The sequence below is a fragment of the Puntigrus tetrazona genome, chromosome 14, assembly GCF_018831695.1.
Source record: "Puntigrus tetrazona isolate hp1 chromosome 14, ASM1883169v1, whole genome shotgun sequence".
Lineage (NCBI taxonomy): Eukaryota > Metazoa > Chordata > Actinopteri > Cypriniformes > Cyprinidae > Puntigrus > Puntigrus tetrazona.
In genome coordinates, this window is record NC_056712.1 from 11,344,430 (window position 1) to 11,360,784 (window position 16,355).

General features: G+C 39.7%; 2 protein-coding genes and 2 long non-coding RNA genes across 5 annotated transcripts; 3 read left to right on the forward strand and 1 right to left on the reverse strand.

Moving 5' to 3' along the window:
* The first annotated feature begins 145 nt into the window (after positions 1-145).
* On the forward strand, positions 146-2,518 carry trpt1 (tRNA phosphotransferase 1). Of its 2 annotated transcripts, none has more exons than XM_043257374.1 (7): positions 146-574; positions 888-969; positions 1,154-1,323; positions 1,672-1,849; positions 1,990-2,046; positions 2,147-2,257; positions 2,376-2,518. In XM_043257374.1, exons 1-7 carry the CDS (start codon positions 512-514, stop codon positions 2,396-2,398), a joined length of 684 nt encoding a protein of 227 aa, XP_043113309.1. In that variant the 5' UTR covers positions 146-511; the 3' UTR covers positions 2,399-2,518. The 2 variants fall into 2 exon arrangements, with proteins under 2 accessions (XP_043113309.1, XP_043113310.1); XM_043257375.1 differs by having other exon boundaries at positions 146-559.
* A 144-nt stretch (positions 2,519-2,662) lies between these two features.
* On the forward strand, positions 2,663-13,074 carry si:ch73-43g23.1. Its single transcript, XM_043256917.1, is given in 2 exon segments — positions 2,663-4,331; positions 4,711-13,074. A coding segment is annotated over 1 exon segment (7,602 nt). The 5' UTR covers positions 2,663-4,331; positions 4,711-4,807; the 3' UTR covers positions 12,410-13,074.
* Positions 13,075-13,254: 180 nt separating this feature from the next.
* Positions 13,255-15,472, reverse strand: LOC122357807. The gene is made up of 3 exons (XR_006252534.1): positions 15,347-15,472; positions 15,229-15,255; positions 13,255-14,049 (listed from the first exon to the last, which is right to left on the reverse strand). It is a non-coding gene; the product is annotated as an uncharacterized LOC122357807 (long non-coding RNA).
* Positions 15,210-16,052, forward strand: LOC122357806. The gene is made up of 3 exons (XR_006252533.1): positions 15,210-15,306; positions 15,405-15,524; positions 15,611-16,052. It is a non-coding gene; the product is annotated as an uncharacterized LOC122357806 (long non-coding RNA).
* Positions 16,053-16,355: the final 303 nt, after the last annotated feature.

Here is a 16,355-nt window from a genome sequence, read left to right on the forward strand (position 1 = left end):
ATGGACGACTGATACCCCTCTGTGTGTGAGAGGGATACATTTAGTTTTAAAAACGTATATATAAAAACAATAATTTGCTTGTAATTCTGAATTCCGATTATCGATTACAAGAGAAAACGTTTATGTCTTTTAAAGTTATTGGAAAAGTGTTCCAGAAAAGGTTATTTTCATTTACTGTTGTATCGGATCGCTATTTTACACTTCACCCGAAACGTCAATGCATTCATCACCGCTAGATGGTGTAAAATCCATCAAAATATATATTAAAAAGTCTTTCCTGCCCCCTGCTGGCCGCTGGGTGTTCGTTTACGCTTCTCTCGCTGTTTCCTCAGTTCCGGTTGTCACGTGAAATCATTTGGAAAGGAGCTTTAAATGTCATATTCGCGTACATTAAATGGTTGTTGGTTGTTAGTCTTTTAGATGTGAAGAATTGTGCGAAACAAATGTAACTGGAGTAGGCAGTAGTATATCTGTGTTAGTGAATCATACAATCACGACGAGTGTGTCATAAATGGACTGTCAGCCTCGAAGGGGAGGAAGAGGAAACCGGAATGAAGAGGTTGGAGAAATCATGGTTAATCACTTCATGTCTTCATGTACTATTTTTATACAGTCATTTACTATGGTAATCATAATGTTACCAAAATTTGAGTTATTATTTAAATGTTTTTCTTTGTTTGTTTTTTCTCATTGTATATGTATAATTTTAGATTAAAATGTAAATAAGTATTATTAATTTCATTATGAAACACAAAATGATTTAAAACAGTTATATAGCGGGTCACATGTCCTGTGTGGAGAAGTGTGTAACTACCCATTTACTGGGTGACAATTTTGAAAGCCTCTGTGCACTGAATTGTGTTACACTTCTACTTTGCATCTTTCAGAGCAGAGATGTGCGTCTGTCTAAATCTCTGTCTTACGCATTACGCCACGGGGCCAGTAAGATGGGTCTGCAGATGAACTCGGGTGAGAGATGATATTCATCAAGTCTGCCTACAAAGTTACGTAGGTATATTGTGGAATTTCTTATGAGCAGAGGACGCTTATTGTTGTTGTTGGACCAGAAAACAAATGATTAATTCATAAACTCCAATTTCTTGTATTTAATCATCCCTGTTGTCTGTTTGTAATTATGTGACCTTGTGCACAGATGGTTTTGTGTTGGTGGAGGAACTTCTGTCTCATCAGCAGTTCCGCTCGTTTTCACTGGAGGACGTGAAGCGAGTGGTGGCCACCAGCGACAAACAGCGGTTCAAGCTTTGCGGCCACCCTGCGGACGGTCGTCTTCAGATACGAGCCAATCAGGGCCACTCGGTGCAGGTCAGTTTTGATCAGAGGGCCCGCAAAGACTAAAATAGATTTGGAAATCGATCATGATCACTGGAGCATTTGCTTGACACAAGTTTGCATGTACCTTGATAAGCATCATTACATTATGGCCCGGTTTCACAGGCAGGGCCCAGCTAAAGCCAGGACTAGGTCTTATTTAAATTAAGATATTTAAGCCGCTTTTATAAAAATGCCTTAAAAGAAAATGCTTAAGGTGTGCAACTTGAGACAGAACAATGACACTCAGTGTATTTTAAGATGTCGGGGCGATATTTTCAGTTGAGACAGCTCAAACATTCATGTTTTGTCTGTGAAACTGCGGGAGTTTGTCTCATTCAGGTTACAGATCTGGAGCTGAGAGCAGTAGCACTTGACGATCCAGACTATCCAAGAGAAGCTGTTCATGGCTCATATATGAAACACTGGCCCTCAATACGCAGTCAGGGCATCAGTAGAATGAACAGAACTCACATACACCTGGCACGTGGTCTTCCTGGAGAGAGGGGAGTCATCAGTGGTCAGTAACTCTTTTTTTTTTTAGATTAGATTAACTTATAGAGGTCTTTGTCATTTTATTTAGAATTGAAATACATGATTAAATTATTACAGTAGTAACTGATTATATACAGTAGTAAATGGCCTCTTTTGTGTTTTTAGGAATGAGACAGAGTTGCGATCTGGCTGTGTATATTGATGTTGCAAAAGCTATGTCAGGTAAAAAAAAAAAAAAATTAAGACCAATTACGGTTGAATAGGACTAACAGTGTTAGAGCTGAAGTTGTAATGATCCATCTCCCCTCTGGTTGGTGTTTAGATGGGATTCAGTTCTTCTGGTCAGAGAATGGCGTACTCTTGACCCCTGGAGATGCTGCTGGGATGTTAGCACCATGCTATTTCTCTCGAGCACAAAGACTGAAACCCTCACGTGAGTCACTTTGATTGGCAGCTTATCAAGTTTTACTGATAAAATAAGATTTGGGTTTTTTATGCATTTGTACAAAGCAAGTTGGTGATAACTGGATTACTGTTTGTTTTTCTTTCAGCTTGTGAAATTGAACTACAGTAGCTGTTGGAGAGGATCTCCTTCTGACCTCAAAACAAAACCCAGAGAACTTTTAAAAGCGTTGAAATAGAATATCTGTTTCTGAGAAAAACATCTAAATTAAAAAAAAAAAAAAAAAAAAAAGTTTTTGAGTGTGCCTTTATTCTCATATAAAACTGCTGTGCAGTTAGACAGTAGTAAGCAAATATCCTTTCAATTCAATTTAATTAAATGAAGTTTTATTTATACAGCACATTTAAACTCAGCCTGAGCTAGCCAAAGTGCTGTACATAAGGTTAAGAAGAAAAAGAAACAGAAACATTAATACGAAAGAACACACAAGAAATTATCAAGAAAGATGTGTTTTTAACATAGATTGCATAGATGCGCTTCGGCCAGTGTAGGTGCAGTTAGATTGTTAGATTGAGTCATGGTGTTATCTAGGAAACTGCTATGGCAATAGTGATAGTGCAGTATTAAATTCAATGCATTGAAATGCACTTTTTACTATGCAGTTATTTTTCTTCACTTAGTCTGTTATCTCCAAATTTCCAACACTACATACATCTTGGAGTCAGCGGCATAACTACAAGGTTACGTGGTGTTTTGTATACAAATTGTCAAGTGACCTCTAAAGCCCGTTTTATTTTTGGGGCAGTTTCTGCCCACTGCATATTTGTCAAAAAATAGAATATCTAAATACACTGAGCTCAAGATAGAAATGTGTCATGTTTCTGCAAGGGGATTTCTGCAAGCATATTTATGTACTGTGCTAGATAACAGTGTGCTAGAGACAAATAACACAACCGTTTTTGTGTGTGTGTGTGTGTTGCCATCTGTGCAATTAATCCTGTTTCTGTTCTGTAAAAGCACACAATCTTTCAGTCAAAGGTATTAAATGTCAGGTGGCTCCATGAGAATGCAAGTCTGTAGCTTTAATTCATGGTCATTCAGAATTCTGTTTTGACTGTCCATGAGCTGATCAAAGACCTATTCTTGGTATTGTCAAGCTGCTGTGCTTTTGGATTTCTGTCAGTAGTGTGGTGCGAACACTAAATCCCTGCATTGCAGAAGTGCTTAGCATTCTTTCCTCATAAGACGATGGACTAGTTTGTAACCACGTTCGATTATTTTTGATGCATTGAACAAAGGACATTAACGTGGAAAGACAGCTCAGGAAGTGGTCATTAGATTATACTTTTTATGTAATTTGTAAAAATTTAAGTAATTAAAAATGGTAAGCATTTTCAAGCTTAAGTTCATAAAATTAAAAAGCTCTTCAGGATGAATTACCTTTGCTGTAGTCCTCATATACTCTAAGTATGAGGAAGAGTTTTCAAGAGCTGGATGTTGCGATCTAAAAAAGTTCATTTGCTGTGTACTTTGTAAACCTTTCATATTGTGTCCTCTATCGTCTCTAGGCAGCCACTCAAAGCAAAGTTTCCCCTGATAGAAGAGGTCTAAAATTAGTGAGCCCCTATGACTGTCTTGGCCTAGTGTTTCAGATTCCATTCACAGACTCCGTCTATCCTATCGCAGCACCTGCTTCTAGCTGTAACACCCTATTAAGCTTGGCAGAGACATGCACCTATGTCCAAGCGTGATTAAAAAAGCTTCAGGTCAGGTTCATCTTGTCCTTTTTTTGTGCATGCTTGTGTCTCTTTTTTTAAAAAGTGGTGTCAATTAATGTTTGAAATAGCCGGGCTCTGTGGGCTCAAACAGGGCTATCGGTACACGAGTCAGAGCATTTTTTTGGACTTAGCTTGAGGGGCTGGACATATCATTGCACTGAGTGGCCTGTTTCGATGAAGGGTCAGTTTGGCACTCACAGGAAACCTGGACCCCCCAGTTGGAGCCTCATTCACAGCTCATGGTACAGTGCATAACTGTCCACTGTGAATGTTCTCTGAAGGGGTTGTTTCATTCAAACTGGCCACATGGAAAACAGCAGAAAAAGGCAAGTATTGTATTTGATGACTTTTATATGAACTTTGATTTTTGCATGTGTCTTGTAACACGTTTCACACCGACAAAGTTACTGTATATATTTTTGCAGAAAGTTTGCATTTACAGTTATATCTATGAGTAGTCATAAGAGTAATTCTGTAATATTATAAGTAGTCCTGTTTACTATTACTATTATTAATATTATTTTGTAAAAACAAACCATAAACTATTTTTTTGGAAGAGACACATTTGTTTAAATTGGCTATAATGTCTGATCGACAGTCGCTTTCAGAAACTTTTGTATAAAGCTTATAATTTGTTCTATAGAAATTTTAGGATTTGTCATGAAAATTAATACATTTTCATGATTGTTTCTTTTGATGTTACAGGTATGAATGCAATCAACAAATAACGAGTGACCAGTTCATGCATTTATAAAAGGCTCAAGCAAGACAACCCAATGTCTCTGGAATCTGAAGTGAAGAAATGGAACGCTGGGTTCTAGAGGGCGATAGCTACTCGTTTCTTCGCAGTACTCCACACACTTTCAACCTGCAGAGTCGTGAAGGGCCAAATCGTGTTGAGATCTTTGACATCACTTCAATCCCCAGCCATCATAATGCCATATCTGAAACAACCTGTCTGTGTGACATTTTTGGGGATGACGGCGAGTCTCCATCACTTTCCAGTAGCCCAGCCTCTGCCACATTTGTCAGGAGGGAAGTGGATCAGTCTTTTCAAGGAGATGATGCCAATGACTCTTTAGGATCTTATCACACTGCCAATGGATCTGACTTAAGCGACAACGCTGAAGTCACGTACAACACACCCTCTCCAGAAAATACACCAGATTTTTCCACGTCTGGGGCCAGGGAATCACATTCACCACCAGCTAAATCATCAATCTCGTCTGATTCCAAAAATGGACTTAACCAACTAGACTGCACACCACCTGCATCCAAAGGCAGTAGTAATGACCTTTCATGTACAGATAACTTGGAAGAATCCCAAAGGTCAGTAATCACTGCCCCAGTGAATGAAATGGAAATCACAAATGCATCTGAACCACAGTGTGTGAATTCAACACCAGCTACCACCCTGATTATTTCAACAACAAAACCTTCTAATTCTACATCCTGCTCTTCAGACGAGAAAGAACCTGCTGTATTTGAGCAAGAAGGAATTATTACAACACCTCAACATATACGTACAAGCCCATTTTTAGATAAACAAATATTTGAGTCAGACTGTGAATCTTTGGCAGGATCTCCAATTGAACAAAATTATGTGATGTCTTCAGAGGACAAAGAGAATATAATCTATTGTAGTCCACAAGAGCAAAACATTCTCTTTGCTCAAGAAATGATGAATAGTGGCTCTGCATCAGAACTGTCAAACCCTTCTCCAACAGATTGCAGCCTTATGCAGGAAATGTCTACTTCATCTTCAAATAGAGATATTAACTTTCTTCCCATACCCAGTGGCACACCAGAACCCAGATTAACCTCCACCTCCCCTGCAAGAAGGGAAACTACCTCCACACCTTCATCCACAGGTAGATCTTCACCTGAGCTGCTGAACACATCAGAGACTCCACACTTGGAGGACACTTATGGTACTACTTTATCTGTGTCTACACTGCCTACAAGTGATAATGTGGAAATAGATTCTCTAACTGTGTCTGAAATTTCTACTGAAGCAACAGAACTGGTATATTCATTCACAGATGGAGGAGAAAGACTGGAATCACCTGAGATCAAAGAAACCTGCTCCTCTCCTGATCACTCACCACCTGCTCACTCACAAGAACCAGTACTGATTCACTCCCCTGTAGGTTACACCATGAGCCCATCACCTACTTATGAGAAAATATGTTCTTCAGTCAAACCTGAAGACTGTCCATCCACCCCTGTATCACATGAGATCAAAGAAACATACACTTCTCCTCATCACTCAGCATTTTCTCGCTCACCAGAACAAGTACTGATTCACTCTCCTGTAGGTTACACCATGAGCCCATCACCTACGTATGAGAAAATACGTTCTTCAGTCAAACCTGAAGACTGTCCATCCTCCCCTGTATCACCTGAGATCAGTGAACCATGCACTTCTCCTCATCACTCAGCATTTTCTCGCTCACCAGAACAAGTACTGATTCACTCTCCTGTAGGTTACACCATCAGCCCATCACCTACAATTGAGAGAATAGTTTCTTCGACTGAACCAGAAGACTCACCATCCTGCCCTGTATCATCTGAGATCAGTGAATCATGCACTTCTCCTCATCACTCAGCATTTTCTCCCTCGCCAGATGATGTAATGATTCACTCCCCTGTAGGTTACACCTTCAGCCCATCACCTACAAATGAGAGAATAGTTTCTTCAACTGAACCTGAAGACTCACCATCCTTCCCTGTAGTCACAAGGATTGAATACAGGGATATGTGCTCTTCTCCTGATCACTCAGAACCAGTACTCATTCACCCATCTCTATGTTACAACATCAATCCATCACCTACAAATGAGAGAGAGGTTTATTCAACTGAACCTGATGACTCATCCTGTGGTCCCAGTGATATGTGCTCATCTTCTGATCACTCCATTCCAGCTCACTCACCAGAACCTGAAATAATTCACTCACCGATGGGTTATACCATAAGCCCTTCAACTACAAACAAGAGCATGTTTTTTTCAATAGAACCTAATGTGCTTCCATCTTCTCCTGCCATAACAGGAACTGATTACACAGCAACACCAACATGCAGTAGAGATTCCACACCTGCATTAAGAAGCATTACCTCCACTCCAAACAGCAGAGAAAAATACCTTACACCAGAGCCCAATTCTCCAGCCCCTTCACTGGAACTGAGATCAGTTACCTGCTCACCTGAAATCAAAACAATATTGTATAGTGTTCTGCCACAAAATACAAAATCTCCAGGCATCACATATAACATTACACCAACCAAAGATTTAGCAGAATCACCTGCAGAAGAAACAAATATCTGTGACAACTCTTCTCAAACATCCAGCTATCTTTTTGGAAATGACACCTCTGTCTTACCTAGCTCAAGAAACTTTTTGCCAACACCAGAGAGTAGATCAAGGCCTTCATCAGCTGCATCAGACCATACCAAACACACAGCACTATCCTCTGATCTCCATCCTGAGCCTTCCATCACTCTCGAAAAGGCAGAAAATCTGAGTTTATCCATAATCTGTGATGGAGTTAGTCATCCTTTTGCTAACCCAGTAGACCATTTTGATTGTTTTGTTGACCATGATGACACAAAGACCCTTGAAAAACTTGCATTTGTCCAAGATGAATGTAAAGACAGTGGACCACCAGTTCAAATACTGCAAGATTTAAACTCTAAAACATCAGGTTCTGGATCGCCCATGATAATTATTGAGAAAAGTCTCAGAAAAGAAATTCTCACTGACAACACAACTGAATTAACATGTGCAACACCAACCTCCCCGCAGCAATGGGATGCATCTCTGCTGAAGCCAGTAGCATCTGTAGAGAAGAAACATTGCCATGTTGAGGTTTTTGATAGGAACAATGGAACAGAAATATTGAAAAATGATTCCCCAAACAGTGAGAAAAGGCTTAGTCAAGTACCTCTAGCATTAAGAGAAAGCTCAGGGGTTATCAGTAGGGACAGTGGTGGTGAATTTGACAGGCAGCCACGCAGGGAAAAAGAGGAGAGTGGAAAGAAGGAGGGAGAGGGGGAGGAGACTATGAGAGAGAGTAGTTACAGAGGGGAACAGGTTGAGCTGTCATTCAGTGCCAGGAATAGAAAAGGGCCTGCAGGCCACAGCCCAGCTCTCTCAAGTCGAGACCCAAAGTCGGGAATTCCAGCTCGCTGTTATTTTGAGTCGCACCCAACAACTTTGCAGCAACAAAGTCAGCTCAGAGCTCAGGGATCACAACAAGAGAACAAGGGCGGCGCCAGGAGGCTCCAGTCAGCTGCCCAGGGTAAATACAGCAGTGCAGGCTTTCTTCCTCCTGAATATACTGGTGAGACCTCCAGCATGGGAAGTGAATTTGATGAAGCAGACAATGAAGTAAAGTGGTTTACAGATCTGGCCTTCAGAAGCCTATCTAGTCCTCAGGTGGATTATTTGGATGTGTACAATTCAAGCCACAGGTCCTCTACAAATGTCTCACAGCCATCGACTGTAGACAGCCCTGGTGCTGTTGCATGGATGACCTACGCAGATTTACGTGGCTCAGCGTTACATGAAAATGATGGTTCATCTTTTTAACCCCGTGACGGCCTGGACCCAAACAAACGCTTTGAATTGGGAAGTTTTGAGTGCGTGGACGTTGCTTTAGAGAGCAAGGAAGAGTCCAGTAAAGGAAAGAGGACAGTACCTAAAAGGCAGATCCAACTGTTAAGACGGAACACAGATGAATCAAAACATAAAGGAAACAATGAAAATATTTTGAATTCACCCTCTACATATAGACGCTCAAAAGATGCACTAGTTCGTCAACATAGTACGCCAGCTTTTGTGCATGAGGAAGTTTCCAAGGAGGTGCCAGATTCACCACAAAATGACAGGAAAAAGACCTTGCAGAAGTCTGTGTCTTTAGACGATGGCTCCCCTAGGACACAAATGGCGTCGTGCATTATCAAGAGTGTGTTGTCAAAGAAAATGCAGGATGTGCAAAAAGAGACAGCAAAAAGTACAGACCCATTTCCATCTGGAGGTAAAAGCAAACATCCTGATGTCAGCCCCAGCTCTTTGGATAGTGTACCAAGTACCATGGAGAAACATAGTTTAAGCTCTAGCCAGCATCCTGAATGTACTTTTTCCTCTGACTCTGTTGCTTTCGGAGAGGAGATAATTTCACATCATCAACCTAAGAAGTGTGCCCCAAAAGTTCCTCCAAAACCATTCTTAAGACCTGCATTTTTTAACAATGGCGAAGCTCAGGTAGCTGGCAACATTGCAATAGAAGAAACAAAGCCTATTGTGGCCCCTCCACAAGCTGATGACAACATACAAAACAACAAGAGTGATAGGAAAGAGGAAGGAGGTAGCAGCCTTAAAGAGAAGTACAATAGTGACTCAGCAAATGCCAGTATCAGTAACACAAGCCCTGTTGTTGCTACACCAGCAGTAAGCATGCAGAACAGAATGACAACCAGAGACATAAAAAAGCGCCAGATGACACCAGAAAACCAGGAACAACTGGCTGGAAAAAGTGTATTTATGTCAAAAACACCAGAGATAACTTTGAAACCTTCTTCAATCAAGGGAAAAAAGACATCATCTCTCAAAGTGTCTTTGTCCCCTGAATTGGAACAGTCCAGAGAAATATCCGAATCTCAGACAGTGGAAAAAGCTGCAGAAGATATAAGTACCAAATCTGCTAAAGTCACAGAGACAGAAGACGATGATGACAGCAATAAAAAATCTGTTATACATAAAGTTAGGGATGTGAGGAAGTTAGTGAAAAACACATACAACCTGTCTTTCAAAGCATCAAATTCAACCTCTAATGCAGAAGAGACAGTAATTCAAGCGAAAAGAGAGAAGCCGCCGCAAACTCCTCCAGCTTTGCACATTGAATGTAAAGCCATCAGTTGGAAGGACAAACAAACATCAGGCAGTAAAGCAATCCACAGCCAGAATGAAAAACAGCCTGTTGACATATCAAAAATATCACAACCATGTGTGTGCACAGAGACAAAAAGAGATGCTGACATCACTGAAATAACATCTAAAGACTCTTCGCCAAAGGCTGAGTCAAAACAAAAAGTGCCATATTCTCACTCTACAGCCACAGATGGGTTACCTGAATCAGAAAGTATCAATAAGAGATCTTACATTCACTGTGATCAGAGTTCTAAAATGCCCCCTAGACCCCCAAGTAAGGAGCGAGAAGTTTCTGCACTGGTAGTTCTACCAGATTGCACATCCAAGACAAAGACTGTTTCCCCTACAACCTTTGACTCTACTCAAATGAAAGCGGCAAGCAGCAGCCACTCTGTATCCATGCTACTGAAAGAAAAAGGGATGCAGGCTGACATTGGAGTGTGTGATGTTCTTACTGATGGTGCAAGTGCTACGGCTAAACATGTCAACAGGCTTGAGGTTCCTGTGCAGGCTTGCTTATCAGAAAGCATTTCAAGTGAAGCACAAGTAAAAGCAGATAATTCATCATTGCCTTGCAATCCAACAGCTGTCAACGATTCATCAAGAACATCTCAACCAAGTGAGAGTCCCAAGGGAACACTGACAGAAGAACCTTCAACAAAGGAACATGAAAAAAAGAAAACTGCCACCACAACTATAACACAAATTCCAACTAATTTAGCAACATCAGGCAAGTCAGAGGTGAGGTCTTTTTCAAACAGTACAAAAAATAATGCCACGCCAGTGAATACATCAAAAGAGATTGAGTTACCTATACAAGTGAGGTCAATATCCACTGACAGACTAAAGCCATTTGTACCACCAAAACCAAACTATAAACAGTCATTTGCAGAAATTAAATCATTGCCAAGTGACCCATCAAAAGCAGATACTCAAGGATCATCGGTTAATAAACAGCAAACAATGTTAAGTAGTGAATCAAAGAAAACACCATCAACACACAAGGATCAACCAAATGAGATTTCATCAAGAGATACAAAAAGACTGGCTGTATCAGCAGTATCAAGCTGCAAACCACCATCCATCCCAGTCACAACAACGCCAAGTGTTGTGCAAAAATCCACCCCAAAGACACTGGCCAGTCTGGATCAACAGCAGTCTTCTGTGGCCTTGCAAACAACTAACACTGGCCAGCAGCAGACCTCATTATTCAGTCAAGACCAGTCAATGCTAGATAGCTCTTTTGCTTCTAACTCATCAGGACAACAAGCCCTTAACCACACACCATCTCTGACAAGAGCATCATCTAATAATCGCTTTCACACAGATGACTATCTTTTCTATGCTTCAGATGATCCACCTAGCTATGATGAGCGAGAGAGTTTCAGTCCACTACGGCTCTCAGACTTACCTCCACATAGGTCATGCAAGTATCATCCAACAGCTAAGCAATCTTCTTGCTCCTGCACATCAAGTTCTCAATCACATCAAGGGCATCCCAACAACAGTCCACAGGAACGAGTACCAGCTGCCTCTCGTTCTCCAGGCCAAGTCCATACCTGTCCTGGGGCTCCTCCACAAGCTCAAGTTCGTCCTCATCAGTGCAGATTGGATGGTCTACCAGTTTCCAATACCACAATACCCCATGCCTCAGCTATGATTCAGCCTCTACACAACCCACGAGCTTGCCCTGTTTCAAACTCACAATCCTATGGTGATGAACATCCACCAGCTTCTGGGCTGCATGCAGATAGAAGCCCAGCCAATCACCCTTCTCCTCAGGCAGCAGCTCCTGTTTCCTATCATGAGTATTCTCATTCAGCTAACATATCTACTCTGGATCCCAGACCCCAGTTGTTTAATCCCCAAGATTTGCCATCATCTTTTGGTCATGATTATGCAAATGAAGGTCCAGGTGGAGCTGGTGTATTGTATCCCGAAAATGCAAGTGGGCTTGGTTGTGGCCAAGGTCCTCGTCGTGTCCTTCTTGATCCTGAGACTGGCAAATACTTCTACATTGAGGTACCAATGCAACCACTCAGAAAAATGCTGTTTGATCCTGAATTGGGCCAGTATGTGGAAGTTCTCATACCACAGCAGGCAATGTCCCATTCAGGGTTATATCCACCAGCTGCACCGCCCTACTCTTCTTTGCACAGTCCTGGGTTGTATGCACCACAGTACCTGCCTTATGCAGTGCCATCTTACCCAGCAATCTCAGGTACTGCCCCGCAAGTTCGCCACCCAGAGCCACCTGCTGTGCCCACCACACTTCACCAGACTTCCTTAAGGTATGGAAGCTCTGCAAGCCAGATGCCAAAAAATGAACCAAAAGGCCATTCATCGCTGGATCAAAGCTATCTAGAGAGCATGTATTACATCCCTACTGGGATGAATGCAAGCCCAAATGCAACCCCTTCAGAATGCTACCACAAGCCATCAAGCATGCCTCCTTCAGGGGGACGAAGAGCATGAAACAGCAGTGGATACATGTGGTCTGTTTACATTTGAAATCAGTTTTAGTCTGCAGCATTTTTAGTTTAAATGGGATATAAAAATGTTAAATGTCTAGTCAAGTTGTAGCTACTCAGTTACAAGACTGAAACTTTATTTTTCCTGCTCAGTCATTTATGCATTTACTGTGAAAGACCCAAACAAGCTTTGTTTTCATTGTTGACATTTGACATATCATGGTTGTCACTGTTTGATAATTTTAGTGTATCATTTGGACAAGTCCTTAACTTTCCTTTTATAGTCTAGGCTTATGCAATGGTAGGCATTGTCCTGCAATAGCTGTCAGGGTTTAATAAACAATGTCTTCTTTTAACACCCTTAATTAGGAGTTAGGAGTTCATGAAATTATTTATTTTTCTGCAACAATGTGTTTGGCAGTTTCACTTCTAGGTGACATTATTTATCAGATATATAATATGACATTGTGTAATTGCTTTGTGCAACACCTTTGTTGTGGGACATACAAGTAGATGCTGTACATTTTGGTAAATGAAAAGAATGTAGATAAAGAAGAACCTCCAGTTCATGAGTATTAAAATCACAGACATACTTTCTATTTTCAGAAGATTGTCATTTGCTATTTTTTACACATAGATACACCCCATTAAAGATAACGGTCTACAAAATTCAAGTCTGAGTCTTTATTCTTCATTGAATGTTGACTGCAACATACAACTTATTTCAGTAAGCATAAAGCATAAAAAAAAAGCTGTATACTTCTGTAATCACTGCTATAATTATTTGATCGCAATGTAATATATTTAGATCTTATTTTGTCACATTTTGTGTAACATAAAAAGCTCAGATGTAAAAGAAGACTTTCCATTTTGGTAAATCACATGGCATCCAATTTGAGAGAACCACATTTGCTAGCCACAACATGATAGAAGATGACCCACTTAGAGTTTAGGGCACTTCTGGGCTGTCGTTTTATCTCAGGATGACACCTAGTGGACAAGGTCTAACATTTTGTCTAATCCTTTCTTTGAAGGATATGAATCAGTATAATGTGTAGTTTTTTTGGAAAAGGAACAAATACTGTCCTAATACTATAGCCATTCTAACAATCATAATTCAGTTAGATCCATCAGCAAAATACATTATATTTCCACTTTATATATATTTCCATCAACATGGGATCATTCTGTTAGCTAAGTAGCACTTGTTTTGACTGGTGTATACTATTCTGGGTGTTTTCTTTTTTTTAATTTGGGTGTTCAACATGGCTGATCTGACATAATGGACCACCATGGTCTTAGCTGTGACGTTTTGTAAAAATGTTTCCACTTCTTCAAGCCAAACAGTCTTCTCCCTACTCCCAAATTGCAGCCGCACCCATAAATGACTGAATTTGATTTCCTGACCTGTCTGATCATACTGTAAGAAAGGCTGATGGAAGTGTCTGTGTGGGCAGACAGCGTTGTGGGGGAGAGGGCCTTGACTCTGTTTGTGGGGTGTTTGACTAAAAACACAAAGATATGCAAGTTTGTCCATGACTTCATTCAGGATCCTCTGAGCAGACAGACAAGAGAGTCTTAGGGCAAGGACTGATCTTTCCATAAACATATCCTTATGTGCTGTTCCACGATGAGTCAGAAAACCTATAGACGCAACAAATTAAATTTACCGGGATAATTTAAGGGATAATCTTGAACAGATGTCCGTTCAGTATCTTTCTAAAGGTTTCTATGTGATAATGACTGTAAATGAAAGTCAGGCAAACTTCAGAATTGATTAATTAAAATCTCTTCACGACTAACGGCAGAAGGTCTGGGAACCTTGGCAACTTTGAATGGCCAAGGACCACCCAATCACGTTTTTCAAGAGTTTGCCTGAGTATCACATACTTTTATTTAATTGATGCTGATAAGCGCTCATTATCACAGTAGTTAACACAACGGCTTTCTTCTTTGTGAGGGGGTTTGGTACAATTCTTGTTCCAGGCAGAAAGTTAAAGAACTCGACAAACACGTCTCCTGAAATCCTGTATAATTCAACCAATCCGACGACTTAGAAAGTCCTAAAGCATTTCTATTTTTGAGCCATAAGGCTGAGACTACTGTTTGTCTGTAAGGTATATAAACCCTTCAAAAAATTCAGGTAATGTAATAATTTATAGTTAGTCTTGACAAACCTTCCTTCATTGAAACAATTCCAGTTATATTTCTTTAATTTTGGTTATTTAGTGCAGTGATTTGACATCATATATCATTATATAAGTACATGGACATGAATTATTAACTTACTAACTCAAATTGATGGTTATAAAATTTTTGATTAAAATACTGAAGTTGACCTTTTTTTAATGCTGACGTGCCAAATACCAAGTACACCATGTGTAAACTTTACTAGCTATTTCTAAGTGAAAATAGTTTGAAAGTAAATGTAGAAAGTTTTTTAACAATTCCAAAGAAACAAGAAATGACACAAAATTAAAAGTTTTGTAATATATTGTTTGTTACAGTATTTTCTTGTAACATGTAACACTATATATATATATATATATATATATATATATATATATATATATATATGTGTGTGTGTGTGTGTGTGTGTGTGTGTGTGTGTGTTGTTTTTGTTTGTTTGTTTTCTTTTTTTACTGTATATATGTATATATATAATAATGGCTTAAATCTTGGTGTGAAATTCCACTTCACAAATCTAAAAATGTATGTTATAAAATTAAATTATAACAGAGGCAAATCCCCTCAAGTGACATTAAGGATTAACCCTTAACCTTTAACCCTTATAAAAACTGACCCTTTCAGCATGGCACGTACCTCAGGTTGCTGCAGGCACTTTTACACCTTTTCACGGACAAAATAAGGAAGCAGCACCTTAGAGGAGTTCCTTGTGAGGTAAGTAAATGCTATTGCTACATAATAGCTCATTACTCACATGCTCATAAACAGAGCTGTAACGTTAACTTTGTCTTGCATCCTGTTCTTCTTTGAAGGACAGACCATATATGGGCGCGTTCCGGGGATCGTATCAGCAAGAAGCGCAGGCATGAATGAACGTGCCTGCAGGACGAATGAACTCTAAGTGCATGCTGGATAATGAAGCAGTTACACAGGTTAGATCAGGAAATATTTCCGCTGCTCTTCCGGTCGAGTCACATGCTATAGCAACAAGTGAACTAAACAATGCTTCCGTCTGCAGGCCGAACCCCGCCAGAGGGCGGAGAATAGGGTGTTTGCTGAGGTGCCAGCAGGTGGTGCAGTCACACCCACAAACATACACAACTGAAAGAAGACGCGTCACCTGCTTGTGTTTCACTGAAGAGCTATTTTATTGCATCAGGCATTTTTTGAATTCCTGTTTGCAGACATTGACTTATTAACCACATACACGGTGGCTCTAAAAATGTCTGGACATATAAGTCTCGCGTAAAAATGTCTGAATTTATTGCATTTGCATTCCATTTTACTTTTCACTTGTTTTAAAATAGTGTGTGAATGCATGAAGTCAGTTCCCAGTAAGCTAACATAACCTAACAAACCTCCTATATATTTCAAATCTGTGTATCTTGAAATATATAAAGCATCTGTAAAATAAAATAGAAAGAAAAATATGAATAAAGTAAAATAAAATAATAAATAAATGAGCAATTTCTTTCTTTTTTTTTTTTTAGTTATCCTTAGTTCTGTCAACAATTAATTGTTATTAATTGCATTTGGAATAAAAGGGTTTTTTTGTACTGCGTTGATTTATTATGTATATGTAAATGCACACACATTAAGTTTTGAAAATATGTACATGCATTTCTGTATTTGTATTATTATATTTTATATGATTGTAAATATATTTAATGTATAAATGACACATTTCAATATATATATACATGAAAGTGTTTGTATTTACATTTGCATCATATACACAGTTCACACTCATGTTATGTAAACAA